A 19,869-nucleotide genomic window follows, 5' to 3' on the forward strand; every position below is an offset into this window, starting at 1 on the left:
GGGGAGAGGAAGAGGGAGAGCGTGCTTGGGTTGAGTGCTGGCCTCGTGCTGTGTATCATGCCTTACCCTTCCCAGACAGCATCATTTAATGAAAGATGTTAACCTGGTCATTATTAGTACTTGTCATGTTTGCTGTAACAAAACATCTAGCACCTGCAGCTTAAGGAAGGAGTTTATTTACCCTGATTTGAAGGGATACAGTTGGTCACAGCCTTAAGTCTCAGATGAAACTTGGACTTTAAAACAGTATCGAGACTGTTAAAGACTTAACTTCTGAAGTCAGGCTGAATGCATTCTGCATTCTGAGATGGCCAAGAGTCTATAGAGGCAAAGTTTGAAGGTCATAGCCTAAAAGTGATATATGTGGCTGTCGAGTCAACAAGGGGCAGACTTGTGATGACTAAATATTGTCAGGTTGACAATATTTTAGATCACCATGGAAATCAACTTCTGGGCATGTCTGGGCATGACTGACTATATTAAGCTAGTTAAGGTGTGAAGCCCCATCCTAAGTGCATAAGCTGAGGTGCTGTGTGGAACACAGGGGAGGAGAGCAGAACACAGGTGTTCACTGCGACACAACAGGACACACTGCCTCACGCTCTTGCAGCTATGATTTCTTCACTGTGACCATAGTCTGTTACTTTTTAATTTTTATGTATTTATTTTATGGGTATGGGTGTCTGCATGTATATCTGCATACCACATGGATTCCTGGTGCCTGAGGAGGCACCAGAAGAAACCACTGGATCACCTGGGACTGGATTTACAGAAGATTGTAAGGTGCCATGGTGGTGCTGGGAACTCAACCCGGTCCTCTGGAAGAGTGCTGGCTCTTAGCTGCTGAGCCGTCTCTCCAGTCCCTGGTCCATCATTTCTAATGTGGCCTCTATCACGCTCTCAGCTGTAAGGCCCGCCCCAGCCCGAAGCAGTGTTTTATAAATGAGTATTAAAGGATGATAGCAGAGAGGTGATCAGCTTCCTAGAAACATCTGTATGAATAAAAGATACGGAGGACCCATTTGGCACCAGGGTTCTGACCTTGAGCTTTGGATCTGCCTTCCCACTGGAACTGTGCTTGAGGACTACAGGACCCCTACACTTGTAATGTCTGTCTCAGTCCTGACTCTCAGGAGCCAGGAGCATTGCGGTGATATGTGAAAGATCACATATACCATGCTTCAAAATGCGAGCCGTGTGTGGATAGATGTTCATCCAGCCTGGCTAGCTTAGACGGTGTTCAAGGTGCAGATAAAAGGAATAAGGGTGTTTAAGCAGGAAGATCCAGAAGACAGCCAAGGCCACAGAAGCATGGTAATAACACTGTGCTGAATTGGGCCATCCAAGTGTCCAGGCAGCATCAATAGATGGCAGACTCTGGGTGTCCAGGCAGCAAGAGTAGATGGCAGAATCTTCTTCCTAATACAGCATGGGCTGCTGCTGTACAGAGGAAGGCCAAGGAGGAGTCTCTTGCTAGTGACACCAACAGTCTGATAAAAATAGAACCCAAAGTAACTTTCACATGAGAGTTGCATTTGATGTCTCAAGAATTCTGGAACATTTTATTTTACTCTTGTTTTACTTTTGTTGTTCTATGCAGACTCTCCTGTTAACAAAGATCTTTGGCATATTATACACCTTCCACCCTGAGGAGTGGGCCACTGTGAGAAAATCACCTGCTTCTGCTGATGTTTGACATAGGCCTGCTAGTCACCCCATATCTGGAAAGTCTAACCAGTTTTTTCTCTGCTGACAGCAGACTATATTTCCGCACCTGCCTTGTCCTCCTGAGGCACTCCCTTATTTCCTCATAGAAGTGTGCTTAAAGTGGCCATATTACATATTGCTGACATAAATAGGCTTTGCAGGCCCTAAAATGCTAAGAAAACTTAACAGCATCTCTACTTCTAGAAAACAGAACAGAACAGAAAACAGAACAGAACAGAACAGAACAGAACAGAACAGAACAGAACAGAACAGAACAGAACAGAACTTCTCAAATGGAGAGGTCTGTGGCCTGCACTTGATACTTAACTTTCTACAGCTAGATTGTCATTGGCTTATGAGTTGGAATTCTAACTCCTCTCAGATAAGGAACCTGAGAGTAGCCATGAACAGAACCCTGACTTCACCTTCATACACCATCCTGGTGATTCTGCAGGGCTGTTTCAGGAGAGACAGCTGTGGTAGCACGTGGTTGATTTTAGGAATGAAAATGAGAGGTGACAGGTTCAAGAGGGAGGCACTGAGGGTCATTGTCCTCCAGGGAAATGCACCATTAAGGGGTAATTAACAGTATGTACAGTGCTGTGGGGTTCTGAAGAGAGAGAGAGAGGAGGAGAAGGGAGAGGAGGAGAGGAACAGAGAACCTTCCACTCCAAGAGATAGCAAAGGGGTCCTGCCTTCGAAGGGTCCTGAGGGAGGGGGTGTTCTCACACCATGAAGTTGTAGCATAGCAGCTGGACTCTGACTCCCAGGTAGTAGGAGAAACAGGGGCTTGTGTCTTAGTGATGGGGTCCCAACAGGCATTGTCTCAGCTTCTGGAAGCAGGTTAGAGGGCGGCAAGGTGGGGCATGAGGCTATGTCTCTGAGGCTATGGCGTCTGTCATCTAACTTCTGCCATGTGCATACTTATTCTGTTCCACTTTATTCATGAGACCAGTGCAAGCGCTTGTGTGTCATTTAAGCTGCACCAGACAGTTCGGAGGAAGCCGGGAAACACATTTCAACAGCAATAAAAGCAACTGTACATTTGGAGCCACCCTGTGGGAGTTTTCACTAGGCAACAACCTGAAGGTGTAGTGACCTAACACCGGGGACTCAGGCACTGAGGCAAGTGCAGGGAAACAGTGAACTACGATATAGTCCTTAAGACAACAGCTCCAGAGGCACTGGGGTGATGTGAAAAGGATTCACGATGCTCTGTAAATTCCAAGGAAGAGTACAGCAGGATGCTTACACATCAGTGAGAGACGGAGGACACCATCACTGCATCAAAGGGCCAGGAATTAAATATGAGCCATGCAACAGCCCATCTTGCTGGCTGGCAGAACTCTGTATTGTTTCCTAATGCGATTTACACAGCTGCTGTCTCGTGGAGTTTATTCAATAATTTTAGTCTGGTTCATAAAATTTGAACCTCACGTTCCAAAGAGATGAGGCATTGCTGCCCTCCTCAGATGAATATGAAGAGCTGTATGGGTGCTTGGATGATGTTCTTGGAAGGGAAGGCTGGCTGTCAAGGGGGCATCTGTGCCACGCTTCTGTCTGTCCTCCTCACTATGTCCCGCTTCCCTGCCAACTTGAGCTAATTATTTATTTTAGTCGCCAGATTAATATTTAAATTATAAAGCATTCTGTTCCTCTGACTTACATCTCCTTGCATCACTACTAGACATCAGATTTGAATATTATCCTGATCTCTGCAAATTAATTAGTCCTGTCTCTTCACAAGAGGGGCATAATTAGGCAACTGCTTGGAGACCAGAGCAGCAGCGGCCATGCAGAGGAACTGCAGGATTCCTGGGAATCAGAACATGAGGTCACTCTCTTCCTGTTTCCTTCCTCCAGTGAACCACTGGATAGTAATTGCCACTTACTACATTTTAATTAATTTCTACCCAGGGCTTCATGCACTGCTGTCCACTCTGCCCAGCTAGGTGACAAGTTTGGGAGAACTGAGTCCTTGCCTTTAGCCTCTTACCCATTCTGTCCCCGAGTCTAGGACACAGTTGTACCTGGGAATGCCGTATTCTGACGGGCATCATCACCGGAAGGAAATGGCTCGGCCCCAGATCATGGATCCCGATTAGCTTCAGCTGCTCCTCCCCACACCTCACCATGCCCTGAGCCCACATGTGATGAGCATGTGGTGACACTGGCAGACCAGTGCAGCCTGCAGGGAATCTCTGATCTGAGGCTTGGTTTGGTTTAGCATGGGAGTAAACCCTAGAAGGGAAAATGACCTGTCTTTGCTATCACATGGAAGCTGGCAGCTTGTGCTGTCCCTCAAATATTTTGCTTGGCTAAGGACTGGTTTATTTCAACTTGAAATCCAGATTTCTGGCATCTTCTGAAAAATAGGACGATCTGGTAGCCATGGTTCATTTTCTCACAGAAAGCAAAACCTGGCATGTGCTAGTGTTTCTGCCCCTTGAATGGGATTGGGGCTGCTCAGCCCTACGATGCTTCCACTCCTGACTCCTTCAGAGACAGTTCAAGTTTGTAGTAGATCTTCCCACCTCAGTCAAGATAATCTCCACAAGCATGCCCTCAGGCCAACCTAATATTGACAAACCTTTCCTGAGACTCTCAAGACTGACAATTCAAACTAACCATCACACCAGGTCACCTCAAGACAAATGCTGCCACAAGGTTATTGGGGTGAGGGGCTGATAGTTCGTCATACTCTAAACTCTGCCTACAGTGTGACAAAAAGGACCCTAAATGCTGCACACAAAATGACCTCCCATAGCTAAAGTCCTTAGGGAACCCACAAACCAAAATACATGACGATTCTGTTTTATAACCTCCTTTCAAATAACTCCAGCTTGTGTCAGGTTGACGTAGAACTAGCCAGGACAATTATAGGTTCCTTTTGTTTATGTGTCTGTTTGTTTTTGAGAATTGCATATGTGAGTACTATATTTGCATTATTTCCACCCCTCCCTCCCACCCGTCAACTTTTCTTGTGTTCCTCCCAACTAGTGTGCCATCTATCAATCTATCTATCTATCTATCTATCTATCTATCTATCTATCTATCTATATCTGTCTATCTCTGTATCTATCTCCACCTATCTATTGAACTATCATCTATCTACCTATATATCTATTGTCTATTATCTATCATCTATCTACCTGTCTGTTTAACTACCTATCCATTCATCCATCTATCTATCTATCTATCTATCTATCTATCTATCTATCTATCATCTATCTATCTCTGTATCTATTTATCATCTATCTTTGGTGCTGCCCTATATGTTTAGGAATGATCACTTGGAATCAGATGACTTACCAGCAAGGATTAGTTGCCTGTAGTTGTTCATCTAGGCCTAGGACCTCATGAAGTTTTTCATTTTTTCTTTTCCATGTTGGCATGTCAGCTGGTTTGTCACTGTCCATGTCTTGTTTGAGTGACCATGTTGTTTATATTTTATAAGTGTGTGCTCCCTATAATATACACAAGACACTATCACACAAAAGCTGTCCTGGCCTCTACCTCTTACAGTGTTTCTACCCAGCCTTCTGCACTCTTTCTTGAGCCTTAGTCGTAAGAGCTGCATTATAGATGCACGAACTGGGGCCAGGCACATATTCTCTGCATTTGGCCAGATGTGGATCTCTATGGTAGCCCTAACTGCTACAACAAGTTTCTTTGATGACAGATGAAAGCTACACCTTCCCGTGGGTATAAGAATAACTATTTAGAATACAGTTAGAAATTATATTGATTTAAGAAAATGGCAGTAACAGGTTCTCTTCCAGGGCCTATGACCTCTCCAGTTGTCACAATTATACGGTTGGGTTTAAAGTTCCAAGTAACATTTCTCTTATGTTGAGTAGCCATTAAATCCCATTAGACAGCTGTTGCCTGCTCCCTGAATGTGAGGGCCACTATTGCACCACTTGGGGTGTCTTGTTATTCTGGTCACTGTTGTACTTCAGAGGTTTTACAGCTGGACAAGGCTGTTGACTGCTTTTCTCCCTTGGCAGTTTGCATAGCACCTTCTAATACTACAAGAGCCAGTCCTTAGGGAGGAGGCTTCCAGGTCAGTTACAGCTTCATTCTTCCAAGCTCTGTGTCTGAAGGATGTAACGTCTTCAGCAAAACAGATCAGAAAAGAAGAAGCTAAAAGATTTCTTTTCTAAGTTTTACAGCTGATAGCTTGGAGCTGGGAGAGCTTTGATTAAGTCCACACTGGAGTGGAATGCCTTGGTCCCAAAGGACACCCTCCAAGGTGCTCAGTTAATGCTTGCATCCGTGTGCTTCACACAGATCCTAGGATCAATGTCCTTTCACCCTCAGTGAGCACACCGTGACCTTAGCTCCTGAGCACTGGAGAATGACAGTCCGTAAAGCTAGCATACGCTGTCTCCTTCTTCACAAGTTCAGGTGGGGAATTCATTCTTATTGTAGTATGAACTTTGTTTCTCTTTCCATTTTTTTCTCTTAATAGAAGCCTGTTAAGGCCTCTCTTTGGCACACTCAGATTGCCAGCCTTGCTACCTTTGTGCTTTTAGATCATCATTGTGCGAGATAAGAATGGCTTAACCTCAGCACTGCAGTATTGTGACAGTCAGTCTGATCCTGAGGCACAGGTCATACTCAAGGCAGATGGCACTTGAAGTCATGCATCATGGCACTCCACTCCAAATGAGTCACTTCTGGAACTTTCCATTTACTATTTTCAGGCCCTCAGTAACAGATGCTGCCAAAAGCAGAACCTCAGATGATGGGTTTGCTATCCGCAATACCTCAGATACACGGAGGTCATGTGTGTCTTGGTAGACTGAGGTCATGGTCCACTTCTAATAAGGATTCCATCCTGCAGTACTATGGTTGTGACTTGGTTGTGCAAGGGGCCACCATCATATGCTAAGGCTTATTCCTGAAGGTCACTAAATTTTCTCTGGAATAAACAAGCTGCAGAATGTAAAACTTAGCCTAAAAACTCCATACAGATGCTGCAGATGCTCAGGTATTCCCCAGGTCAGAGAAGACTCAGACAAAGCTATCAGAACAGGATCTGGTGGTAGACAGCCAGCTTCCCTCCTAATCTGCTAATCGGCTACTGCACCTTGTGTTTCCCCTGACATTCACTGTAGTGACCAAAGTTCTTGACCAGACCAAAGTCTGTCTGGTTCCAAATGATGATTTTAGATGAAAAGGGGAGGCAGAGACAAGCTCAGAAGTCTGCCCTCCTCATTGATGAAGGCAATGCAGTTGTCCCTTTGACAGGTGTTCAATAAACTACCAACCTCATCACATACTTTATTTATCTCTCTGTGGGTTTCACAAAAAGCTTGTTCTAAAAACAGCAATGATTTTGCTTCCCCCCTGCCACTCTCTGCAGGCAGGTAGGAAGGTCTTACGGTTATACACAGTTTTCTATCTATTTATATCACTTCTATAGGGCAAAGCTTTGAGTAAGACAGATCATAAAATCTTGTTAAAGATTTGAAAACTTTTAAAGATGATATCGGAAGGTCAATTCTCTGACCTTAATACATGAATGTAATCAAAATGGTATAAAAGCATAAGGGAAGAGGGGGTATAGGATAAGGGGTTCTAGGGAGGGGAAATGAGGAAAGGGGATGACAACTATACTGTAAATAAAGTATCCCATTATAAATAAATAAATAAATAAATAAATAAACGAAAGGGAAAAGGTCAGCTCTCTGAACACTGACACCAAACTCTAATATTATGCTAATTAGAACCCTGATAAAACCTTAGTCAAACATTTAAGTTTTTATTAACATGTATTAATCCTATATAATAAAGGTTCTCATGCCCTCCTCATATTCAGCTCCACTGTCTCCTCTGTCCCCTCCCACTCATGCTGACCCCCTCCTCTTAGCAACTCATTCCCTGCTGATTTTCAAAGCTTTGGGGGTTTTGTTGTCTTGATGAACCAAGGAGTTTCATTAGAGTTGTTTGCAGGACTATGGATAAAGCCTTAACTGAAAGAGCATGAGCATCTTGCCAGTGGCTACACCACTAAAGAAAATGTCTCTCCCTTCCTCGTTAACCACTAACTGCCTGTAGATTGTGGGAAACACCTGACAGAGGCACCTAAGAACAGTTTGTTTTGGCTCAATCCATAGTGACACAAGGCGTGGAGATATCACTCCCTTCAGAGTGGTGAGAGCTTGCGGTAGGAGGATCCCACATCATGGTAGATCAAGAAGCAAAAAACAGTAGAACTGGGAAAAAAACACCAAAGGCCATCCCATAGTGGCCAACTTCCAACCTTGTCCTATATCCTGAAGCTGGAGAACAAGCAATCAAAACACAGATAGCCTCTGGGAGACATTTCTGACTCAAAGCACAACCTCATATATAAGACTGAACACCAGAGGTAGCCATGAAGTTCCCATATTTATAGTAACATGTGACTTTTTATCTATGGCAGTGGTTCTCAATATTCCTAATGCTTTGACCCTTTAATACAGTTGCTCATGTTATGGTCACCCCCAACCATAAAATTATTTCATTACTACTTTATAACTGTAATTTTGCTACCGTTATGAATTATAGTGCAAATATCTGGTATGTAGGCTATCTGATATGTAACACCTGTGGAGGTCATCACCCACAGGTAGAGAACTGTTGACCTATATTGAAAGTACACTAAAGACATCATGCTCAGGTCAATGGCAACATTGTATCCTTGTGGCTGGGTCCCATTATTACTCCTTTGAATGTTCACATTGGCCACAAGGTGGGAACAAATGTTATTTCCTCTTTGCAGAAGTATGAGCAATTAAGAAATTCTCAAATTTTCACATAGAAAGTGGTGTAAATGGATGTAAATCACAGGCTTTCTGAACTCACAATCTGTAGTATTAAAGTTTTAATAATGCCCAGTGCAGGGTTTCTTCCCACCTCAATGGCTTATGTTCCCAAATGAAACACACACACACACACACACACACACACATACACACAGTGTTTATATTTAATATGCTTTATGCAGGACAATAGCTGGGCAACTGCCTAATCTCCATGTTGTAAGAATCTTCCTCACACCGATAATTTCGAGTTACTACTTACTAATTTCTATATTCCATTTTGGCTGCTCCTGACCCAAATGAGCAACCCTTTGAGCCATGCTTTCCCAACCCCTTTACATAGCAGCTCTGCCTCTCTGCCTTGCACATTCCTCAGACATGGAGACATCTCTCCTCCTTCCTCTTTCTCCTCATGGTCTCAAGCCTGAGAATCCTAAAATCCTACCTCTCTCTCCTCCCCAGCTATTGGCCTCTGGCATCTTTATTTACCAATCAAATAACTGGGGACAGGTTTCCAAAAGCTGCATGGAGACCCTCTTGTGCAAATTAATAGAATACAATCAGCTCCATTTCTCCTTTTGTGTCCAATTAAAAAGGATCTTTTCTCTCTAGTATTCATTGAACACAATCATAACAATTATGTAAATTTCCAGGTATGATATACATTTATTAACATCCAGTCCATCATATTTGGCAACTTAGATAAAGTATTCTATCATCTATCCTAACTTAAAGAATTTATAATTCTGTATCTCAATTATGTTTGATTTTTACTTGCATTACCATCTGAAAACCATCCTTTCAAATCTGGAGTATCTTCCTTAATGCTAAACAACTTAAGTTCATTTATGAGACTATAACTAGTCTTCAACCTGATCAAAGATCTGAGAAGGAATTAAATATGTCCCGAATATGTAGGAAGCATAAAGGCATATCTTTCACAACTTACACAATTTGTAGAGACATCTGACTGCCTGAACAGTCCTCAGTATTCCTTATAATGTTGGAACATCTGTCTTTAGCCTTCTGGCCCAGAACCATCTGACAGACCTTAAGTGAAGCAGGACTTATGAAGGACTATCTTACCTTGTCTTGGCAGAGCTTAGCAGTTGAGACAAACTCTCAGCTATTGCTCCAGAACTATGCCTGCCTGTCTGTTGCCATGCTTCCTGATATGATGCTCATGAACTCTAACCCTCTGAAACTGTAAGCCCAAATAAGGTTTTTCTTTGCAAAGTTTCCTTGATTATGATGTTATATCACAGTAGTGGAAAAGTAACTGAGACAGTCCCTAATGGCTCTCACAAATTGAAGAAATCATTTATACTACACATAGAAAGCTTAAAGCTCGGTGTCCCAATATTTAAGGCATCAGTTTTATTTGAAGTTATACTACGTTGTAAATATGTCCCCCCAGATTCCTGTATCAGAAAATCAGCTCCCAAATTTTTATGTAATAGGGGTGGGTGGGACTTTGGGTCCTATGATGACAATGAGTGGCTCTGTAACAAGGGAAGAGATTCCCAAGGTGCTCTCCGTGCTTTTATCTCAGTGTCATGGTGCCGACAGACAGACCTCACCATATGCCTATGTTTCTCAGATTTCCTAGATTGTAGAACTATGAAGCAAATCGACTGTTACTCTCTGTAAACTGCTTTGTCTCAGATCCTTTGCTATAGCAACAGAAAAGGGAGAAAGACTGAACAAACAGCAGAGGATGAAGAACAAAACGCTTCCCAAGCCCATTTTGTAGCCAGCAGCACTGTGAGATGAGAACCCAACCAATATACTACTAGAGAACAATCTTCCTTGTGTTCACAGATGCAGAAATCTTCAACATAACAAGGGTATATGAACCTCAAAAGCATACGCAGGAGGTAATACATCATGGCTTGGTATAATTTATTCTGGGAACATAAGGTTGACTTCCCATCTGAACAGAAAAAGCATCATTTATCATATTGACAGACTAAAGAGAACAAAACAACAAAATCCCCTTGTACATAGATGAAAGGCATCATAAAAACCCAACACACACTCATTACAAAATCTCAGAGCAAAGTACTAATGAGCAAGCAGATGATACCACCAACCTAGACTCTGCAGCCACCAAACAAAGGGACAAAGGCTGACTGTCTCACCTTCACAGTCCAGCAAGCTAGCACTGCCCACCTCCTTCACAGTGACAGCACCTACTGAGTGCAACATAGGGAGAGTAGAAGAATCTATTCATAGAAAAGATGGCTATGAAGACAATTCCAAGGAATCTGTTTTTAGACACAAACCCAAATTTAAGAGCACTTCTAAATGTAAAATTAGGATGCCCAAATTCATAAAATCTCTGTATATTAGCAACTTATGTGTATTGGCATTGAGACATCATCTGATTTTATATCTATGGAACATCCATCATATTGAATAACTAGAGATGAATGTAACAAAATGGAGGTGAGCTCTGCGTGCAAACTCACCTGTTGAGGGAGACTAAAAGTTGGAACAATAGCCTTCCTCTTGAGGAGAACAACAGTGTGTGACAATAGGTAGGGTGGATGCTATCTTAGAAAATGGTTAGACCACAGAAACAATCAGAAATGTGCTTTGTGGAACAGCGGCAAGGCTGTTGGATCCTTTTTCCACCTTCTAGCCCTTGAAGGACTTAAACAGAGGATGGCCTTAAAGAAAAGAAAGCCTGAAACATTCAGGGAGAAAAAAGGAAGTACAAACCTCACATGGCTGCATGCCTGGAAGATGTAGAGAGAGGAATGTTGGAATAAGGGGTAAAGAGGAAGAGAGGTGGGCAGGCTATGGGGGAGGATTAGGGGAGGACCAGACCAGACTAAGTCCTAGGTAGTGATGACCTCTGCTGAGGTGGGAAGCTGATGAAGATTTCCAGCAGGGAAACAGATAGTTACACACTTCAGTGATGTAACACCCTGACCACAAGAGGAGAATGGATACTGATGGAGTCCAGCCAGGGGATGGGCTGGATCTCAAGGAAATGCACTCTCCCCAGATAAGGGTGGCAGCTGAAACAAGGGAGTGGGGCCCTGAATACCTTTCCACAGGGAGCTCAGGGGATTCTGAGTGACTGAATAGAACACATGGAAGAAAGAAGAGAGTATAGCAAAGGAGGAGAGAAGGAACAAGAGGTGTCAGGAGGAGAGGGGAGGCAGTGGGAGGAGAGGGTGTCGGCTGAGCTACTGCGAGCAGTTACTTCTGAGAGGAAGACGCAAGAGAAGCTGGAGAGAGAGAGATCATAGGCCTGGGGGATTGGGTGTAATGGTGACTAGAGGTGACACACAGATGTCCAGGCAGAGCTGCAGAGAAATGGTCATGTACTCACAGTCCCATCTGGGCTTCAGATACCTTGGCAGGGGATGTGTGTACAGGACGACTGCTCAGCACGTGCATGGTTTTTACAGTCCTGAGACTGAATGATATCACTTACAAAACGGTTTTCTCTAGAAAAGTGAAGATCTGTGTTAGTCCTACACTTCAGGGCTTGGAGTCAGAGAATGTGGGAAGCCCTAAAGAGCAAGAAAAAATTTAGGAGCAAAATGGGAAGAGTAAATATGTGGGAGTAGCAAAGTGGGTTAGTGAATATGTGTGAGTGTGTGTGTGCACGTACATGTGCATGCATGTGTGTGTGGGGGGTGTCAGAAGCCAAGTGAAGATAGTATTGTGTAGAGAAGGGAAGGATAGGTTATCTAGTACGGTGACAGCTGAATTATGACATTTACTAAAACAACACCCTGGGCACTGGTAGAAGAGTAATGTGGGCTGAGTAGTGAGGTAAGATGCAGGAGTTTAGGAGCTGGGTGCCGGCATTTGGGGTGGATGCAGGAGGTCAGGGGCTGGGTGCAGGCAGTTAGAGTGGATGCAGGAGTTTAAGAGCAAGCATGAGAACATCAGAGCACAGAGTACTCAGGCAGATTTGGTTGGTCAGTTGGGTGAAGATAAGATCAGTATTACGTCTACCATAGGGAGCAAAGAGTAAATGTGCCTAGGAACAAAACTCCACAGAAGCCCAACCTACACCTAAAACGGTCAAATAAGGGAAGATCACACTACAGATTACCTCAGAGGAGGGTGAGGCTGTGTTGACATACCCACAGTGGGGTACAGATGTCATCTGTGGAAAGTGATTTATCAAAATCTGTTGAGCTTTTATTCAAGCACCATTCATCATCTCTCTACACCTTAAATCCTTACCCAAAAAAAAACCCACTTACATGCCCACATCCTCAGAGACACACAGGCACATGGGCTGAGACTTTGTGGTGTGTGGCACTGCTCTTAGTCGCAGCTGATGGGAGCGGCCTTACGGTCATTCCCCTGTTCACAGCTTTTAGATCTGAGATTCTCTGTGTGATAAGGTTTACTGTGCTCAGCAGGCTTACATTCTCAGAACACTAGATACATTTCTATCATGGCAGGAGCACGTTTGAACTATCCTGCATTGGTCCTGCATTGGTCCTGCTTTGGTCCTGCATTGGTCCTGCAGTGGTGTGTCAGCTGAGACAGAGCACCAAACACTCTGCTTTCTCACTCAGCTCTAACACTGTGAACAGCTGCTTTTCCCCTATGGACTCCAGAGCACTCTTTGCCACATATTTATTTGTGGGTGATCTTGCACTTACAGGGTCCCCCAGGTTTAGCACTCCTGAGAACTGAAAGGTTGTGGTGTGGGTGCCCAATGGAGAAAATGTGGTTGCAGGCTTGGCTTCATGTGCTGTTACATGGTGCTGCTGGAGAGTTCAGTGCTAATAGCTCAGCTGTATCTAATCAGTAAGGTATCTTGAAACAAACACGCTATGTGCTATGCAGAATACTACGTCTTGACCAGTTAATGAAAATGTGGACACAAAGGCATGAGAAGCGAGGTCCTGGGTTCACGTGTGCTAGTTTGGCGTTCAGGATGAGAGTATTAGAAGACAGCCACTGAGAGCCACCCTGCCTTTAGTAAGGTATGAATGAATGCATATGAAGGTAATGCAGCCAGCACAAAGAGGGAAAATCCAAACAAAGCAACTCCTTGCAATTGTTCCTTAAGGTCTTGTTGCACAAGAAGAAGCTGAAGAGACACAGAGACACCTAACCTGGCATCCCCTTCAATGGCATGGCTCAGGAATCTTCAAGTGGTCACTGCCACACTATGGAGTGATAGACACCAGGCAGCTGATGCGGGCCTTCAGGGGCAGGGGGTTGGAGCTGGAGTGTGTGCAAGAGCAGAGGGCAGGATAGGTTGCTGATGTACACATTCACAGTGACAGTCATTTGGACAGAGGAATTTAGCATAGCCATTGTGGGCTAACTCCTGAGGATCCCCACAACAGGGAAAAGACAAGTTACAGAGCTGAGTGTAGAGACTCCTTCTGTTGTAGTAACAACTCTGCTTAGCATATGCTTCAAACTATAACAAAGAAAGGAAAAGATGCCGACTAAGCACTGAGAGACTAAGGGAAATGGTGCTTGTTTTTTCTGTCTCTATTGATTTTCTTCAGCATACACAATAAGGACTGTTCTATTGAAACTTCAAATAAATCACAAACAGAATTTTTAAAAGCATCTATTAACGACTACATTTTGATTGGCTAACTAAGAACAGCTATAGCCATACTTAATGTTGCTGGTTCACTGTTTTATTTCTTTTAGTAGAGGATTTTGAGAACAGCACCAGTGTCTCTACAGGAGTCAAAGTTGTAACACTTGTAAATTCTGTTTTCTTTCTTTTTTTCCTTTAGGAATCCTTAAGAGCCATCAGATATGAAATATCCCCAGATAAAGAGTATGCGCTGTTCTCCTACAATGTGGAGCCGGTGAGTCTGACCCTTGCCCGTCTGCAGAGAAATCGTTCTCTACCCCGCTATCTTCTGAGCGTGCTTCCTGAATCCACCTTCCCCATGATCTCCAACCCTGTGACACTTGGCATTCCTGCGACAGCCTCTTTCATGAGTCATACTGCCACATAGAGGAGTGGAAATATAGATTCTCTTGGCAGGAAACACAATGACTCCTTTTAAGAGTTGTTTCTTGGCATGGTCTGGGGGGATGAGTCTTCTTGGAGATATCCATTGTGCTTTTAATGCCAATCTCCTGATGAAATGATCATTTCAGCCCTAAAACAAAAAGCAGCTGCCAGTGAGTTCTGCCTGCACTCCCTGACCATGCCAGAGCCTGATGAAAGCTGAGTTAATTTCCTTCTATATATTTTCTTTGTTAGTGTTTTGTGAGCCCCCTACCCCCTAAAATCTTGCTGAAATTTTCTGTTAAAATATGACCCTGGGTTTGAGTAGCTGCCTAAACATCCAACCCCTGGCTAGCTCGTTCTCTTTCCCAGCCCCTTCCAGATCACTAGTCTTCAGGTGCTCTGAGATCTCATGTTTCCCATGGGGTAGAAGCCCTTGAGAGATCTCTGCTCAGAGAGGCTCTATGGTGGATCTGGCATGAGAAGGGCATTGCTTTCTGTCTTGATCTTAATTGTTTGAATGTCTGCCATCCAAGAGTGTTCATTTTCTCCATCTAAGTTCACTGGAACAACTGGGCATCTGGGTCTATTTGGGAGAGTTTTCACCTGGGCACCATCTTATGTGCTTCACCCCACCCTCAACAGGTTGCCTTGATCTTTGAGCAGCAGAGCAGGCATGCACAGAGCATGACAATATCAGCTCCTTTCACTATTCCCCAAAACTTTCAAAGCTAGGATTAGTGCAGAGGGGTCCCTGAAGGGCTTTAGATTTGCAGCTCCAGGCTGAAGTTGTCTTGAATTGCGTAATTACTACGTCAGCCAACAGTGGAATCCCTACACTAACAACAGCGGGATCCCTACACTAACAACAGTGGGATCACTATACTAACAACAGTGGGATCACTACACTAATAACAGTGGCATCACTACACTAACAACAGTGGGGTCACTACACTAACAACAGTGGGATCAGTACACTAACAACAATGGGATAACCATACTAACAACAATAGGATAACTACACTAGCAACTGTGGGGTCCAGCATGTTCTACCCCAGAATCCTTCAAAGCAATGGCTTATGTATTTGTTCCTCAGAAGGTTCTGAAGGAGCATTCTGTCAGGTGCTCACTGAACAGGAGTGCCCTTATGATTGGTTCCCTGTATCTGTACAAAGAACAATGCTCTGCCAACTTCTCTCCTCTTCTCCAAGACTCCTTTTGAAAGGCCACCCTGGGATCCCATCATAACCAACAGTCATAGCACCATGTGGTACACTGGCTACAACTGAGACCCTTGACATGACCCTTCCCATTCAGCCATCCTTGTAAGCACAGATTCCCAGAATCCCTTCTGCTTCTGGAGGAAACATGGGAGTGCACATGGAATCCTGCCTATCTATCTGGTGGGAGGCGTGAACCTGGACCTCCTAACCAGGTGAACAAAGTTGTAAACATTCCTAGAAAAGGAGGTGCTTTGAAGGGGAAAGTCTTACCTTGTAATTACGGAGTAAGTAGGATAGGATAGAACTAGGCTTTCTAGGCTGTGGTTAGTGATTATTAAGAGGGTTAGGTTAATACTATAATGATTAATTTACTAAGAATGTAAAAGAACTCATAAAGAAGCCCGAGAATGAGAGTTAAGGTTAAGTGCTTCCTCGCTGCTGCGTATGGAAAGGTTTGCTGTCCCCAGGTGGCACACAGCATTGCCACACGGGTCATTTTTTAATCTAGTTTATTTTTTATTAATTTTTCATACAACATATCTGATTGCATTCCTTCCCTCTACTCATCTCCTCCCAAATCTCTCTCACTACCTCATCTTCCCAACTTCATACAAACTCTCTCTCAGGAAAACACAAAACAAAGAAAGCACACATAAAGATATGGGGGTCCATTTTTTTCTTGGCCTTTTAAACCCAAGCATGAGGCTTGCCCAGTGTGGTTGACATATCCTGTGTCACTCCACTGGGAAATCCATCTCCCTCACAACAGGTATCAGGCACAAAGAGGTTAGGGTTGGGACTCTATGCCTACATCTCCATAAAAAATATGAGTCATCAAGTCTATGTGAGAGAGAATAAACTCAGTCATGTTTTTCCAGTTTTCTAGACGTAAAATATCTGTGGGTCTATAAGCAATGTGCCTGGAATGTGGAAGATCGTATATCTGTGCAAGTGATCCCAGCCACAAAGTGTGTTTTCTATTCTTACTGCCTCATCTCTTCCCTAAATATTATTCCTGACTCAAAGAGCTAATGTTTGTCACATGAGTTCTGTTTCAGAGACAGAAAGAAATTCATGTCATTTCTTAGGACACTCCTTTTGAAGAATTCTCTTAGAACTAAGCTATGTCAGGAAAGTAGTAGCTTTTAATTTGTGGTTCGAAAGTTATACAACCGTCAATAAGTAAACATTGCTTTAAAACAAACATGCTCTGTTGATGCATCCCTTCATGCAGAGGGCAGCTGACATACATGACACATATCCAAAATTCCATAAGAGAAGTGAAAAAATTGAAACTAACATCTTAGATCATTTCAAAATATAGATATGTTTAAGAGAGGAAAGAAAATTTATGTCTGCAAAAGATTCTTTCTTAGATAACGCTTTCTGTCAAAGCCCTGGATATTTGTAAATAATTTGACTTTTATGTTTAAAGATGGTAATGAAAAGTGCTGTTTTTAAAGCCCTTGGACAACATTCTGTCCCAAATAGCATTTTGTCTAAAGATGGTCTAAATAAAAGCCCCATCACTCAGTCACTGATACTGTAACAAGAGACCCCCAACACACAATGGCTTAAACCAACAGCATCCATTATCTCTGCTTTCTGTGGGTCAGAGATCAGAGCTCAGGTTAGCTGGATCTGTTGACTTTGAGACATTTATACAGCTGAGGTCAGAGTCATTCTGTCATGGCAGAGTATGGTGGCATAGACCTGTAATCCCAGAACTTGAAAGGTTGAGGCAGGAGGACTGCCATGAGTCCAGTACTATACTTCTGAGGGTCTGTGTAGCATCCTTATTACACTGAATATGAGCACACAACAGTGAGACAGCAAGACAGAGGAACACCACCTATTAAGATCTGTTGGGTTCTTTCCATCCATTTATTAAATTGGTGTGAAATCCAGGCAGGGAGTTTGTTTATTGATGTTGCTTTGCATACTGCGTCTGAATCATTAATAAATAACTCATCTCCTCTCTGGCAAATGACCTGTAGTAACATGGGGTAGGGGGAGTCTACAATGGATCAGAAATACTGCCTGGCAAGGACCCTGTTAATACTCTTCTTGCTTGCTGCTCTGGGGGACAAGCCACTGCATTTTAGACTATCTTTTGGGAAATACTAAGAACATTATATGGCCCAGAGTCTATGAGGGGCCCTTCAGTCCACAGAAGCTGAGCCTTGTCAATATTCATGTGAAGGAACTTGGGAAGGGCCATTCCTCACCAGAGTCTGAAGGTCAGTTTGCAGCCCAGATGATGATGATGGTGATGGTGATGGTGATGGTGGTGGTGGTGGTGGTGGTGGTGGTGGTGGTGGTGGTGGTGGTAGTGGTAGTGGTGGTGATGATGATGGTTTTTGAGACAGGCTCCTGATATATAACTCGTGCAACTCAGTGCTTGCGTGATAACAAAGTTTATTAGAGAGAGAGGAGATGTGTTATTCAGGATTTGGTTTTCCTCTGGATCGAGCAAATCCAGAGGGAAGACATTCATGTTTACTGGAGAAAGGAGATGAGTTATTCATTGGTGACTCAGAAGTAGTTTGTAAACCAATATGGGTTAACAACCTACATGACTGGATTCCACACAGGTTCACTAAGTGACATGGGAGGAGCCTAACGCCAATCTTGATAGGCAGTGCCCTTCTGTCCTGTGTCTCCTGTGTCCAGTGTCTCACCATTGATATTTATTCATGACAGGATAATACAGATGCTTCACAGTCTCTCAGAACTATGGTTCTCTTGAGAATCCCAATGAAAACATAATTTTTATATGTGGTAATTTTACTATCCAAATCTAAAATTTAGCAATAAATTTATATAGTTAGATTTCCTTGGGTTTGCTTGTTCCTTTCTTAAAGAATTTTATGTTATGCACTCCGAAGGGAAATATCACCAAAACCAGTCCCATAGTTTATGTTCATTCTTACTGATGGCATTTTCTGTTCATGTTTACCGATGGCCCCTGGCCAGCTGGTGCAGCCATCCAGGTTTTGCTATTCTATGTGCAGGTGATAGTTTGTAAAGATGACATTTAGACTCACAGTCAGGGTCATTACCGTATGTCTCCTGGCCATCTCCGACCTGCCCTCTGGACATTGGCACAGAAGCTAGAAATTGAACTGTGAGGCTTGAGCAGCTCCAGGTAATTGTCCTTCCTGGGAGACAATCTTGATTCTCCACTTCTTAAAATATTTCCTATGCTGGTTTTTAGCCAAGTAACAGATATTTGATCAGTTTCACTTTTCTCAGTTGGGTCACAGATGCTGGTGATGGGACAGGAAGTTAAAAGATCACTCTCCCCTAAGGGGTTCTATCTCAGGGGGAATGGTACTATGGTCATCTCCCGCCTCAGAACATCGAGAGGTACATAGCTGCCTCCTCAGATTAGAGAGGCCACCTCCTCCTCAGAGGAGGAGGGAGACATGTTAGACACCTTTGCCTTCACAGAGAGGATGTGCTGTGTAGGCTTCCTTCCCACAGCAGAGGCATCCTGTACAGTCTCTTCCTCAGGGAAGAGGAGTGAGAAGAAGCATGCACGGCTTCTTCCTCAGAGGGAAGAGAAGTGAGCTCTCCTGTCCTTCTCCCTCCTCAGAGCATGTGGTGTGCTGTGCACAGCTTTTCCCTCAGATGAGATATGGTGTGATATAAACACTCTCCTCAGAGAGCAGAGGTGTCCTGCACAGCTTCTTCAGGCTGTGAGGTACCATTCACAGCTTCTGCCTCAGAAGAAGAGCAAGCTGTGTAGAGCTTCCTTCTCAGAGGGAAGATGGTGCTGTGTAAGTTTTCTCCTCAGAGGGCAGAGAAGTGTGAGGTGCCATCTACAGCTTTCTGCTCAGTGCACATGGTGTGTTGTGTACAGCTTCCTCTATGGAAAGTGGGGGGGCAGTGCCATGTAAGCTTCCTCAGAGGAAGAGGGGGCAGTGCCATGTAAGCTTCCTCAGAGGAAGGGGGCAGTGCCATGTAAGCTTCCTCAGAGGAAGGGGGGGATCCTCTGGAGTTTCTCCATCATAGGAGAGAGGATGTGTACAGCTTGTCATTGCTTGTTTCTTTCCTCACAGATTCATCCTGCTCAGTCCGGAGGAAAGACATTTTGATGCTGAGCTGTGTGTTACAGAAGTGAAACAAATTTCCTATTTGAGAAAAAAAATCTTTT

General features: G+C 43.7%; 1 protein-coding gene across 1 annotated transcript in view; it reads left to right on the plus strand.

Moving 5' to 3' along the window:
• Dpp6 (dipeptidyl peptidase like 6) overlaps positions 1–19,869 on the plus strand; it is a 613,823-nt gene that overhangs the window by 371,228 nt on the left and 222,726 nt on the right. Inside the window, exon 5 of the mRNA XM_028774777.1 lies at positions 14,264–14,338. Coding sequence (XP_028630610.1) covers positions 14,264–14,338 — 75 coding nt within the window. The remainder of the gene's footprint in view (positions 1–14,263; positions 14,339–19,869) is intronic.

Source organism: Grammomys surdaster, unplaced genomic scaffold (genome assembly GCF_004785775.1).
Source record: "Grammomys surdaster isolate TR1022 unplaced genomic scaffold, NIH_TR_1.0 242, whole genome shotgun sequence".
Classification (NCBI taxonomy): domain Eukaryota; kingdom Metazoa; phylum Chordata; class Mammalia; order Rodentia; family Muridae; genus Grammomys; species Grammomys surdaster.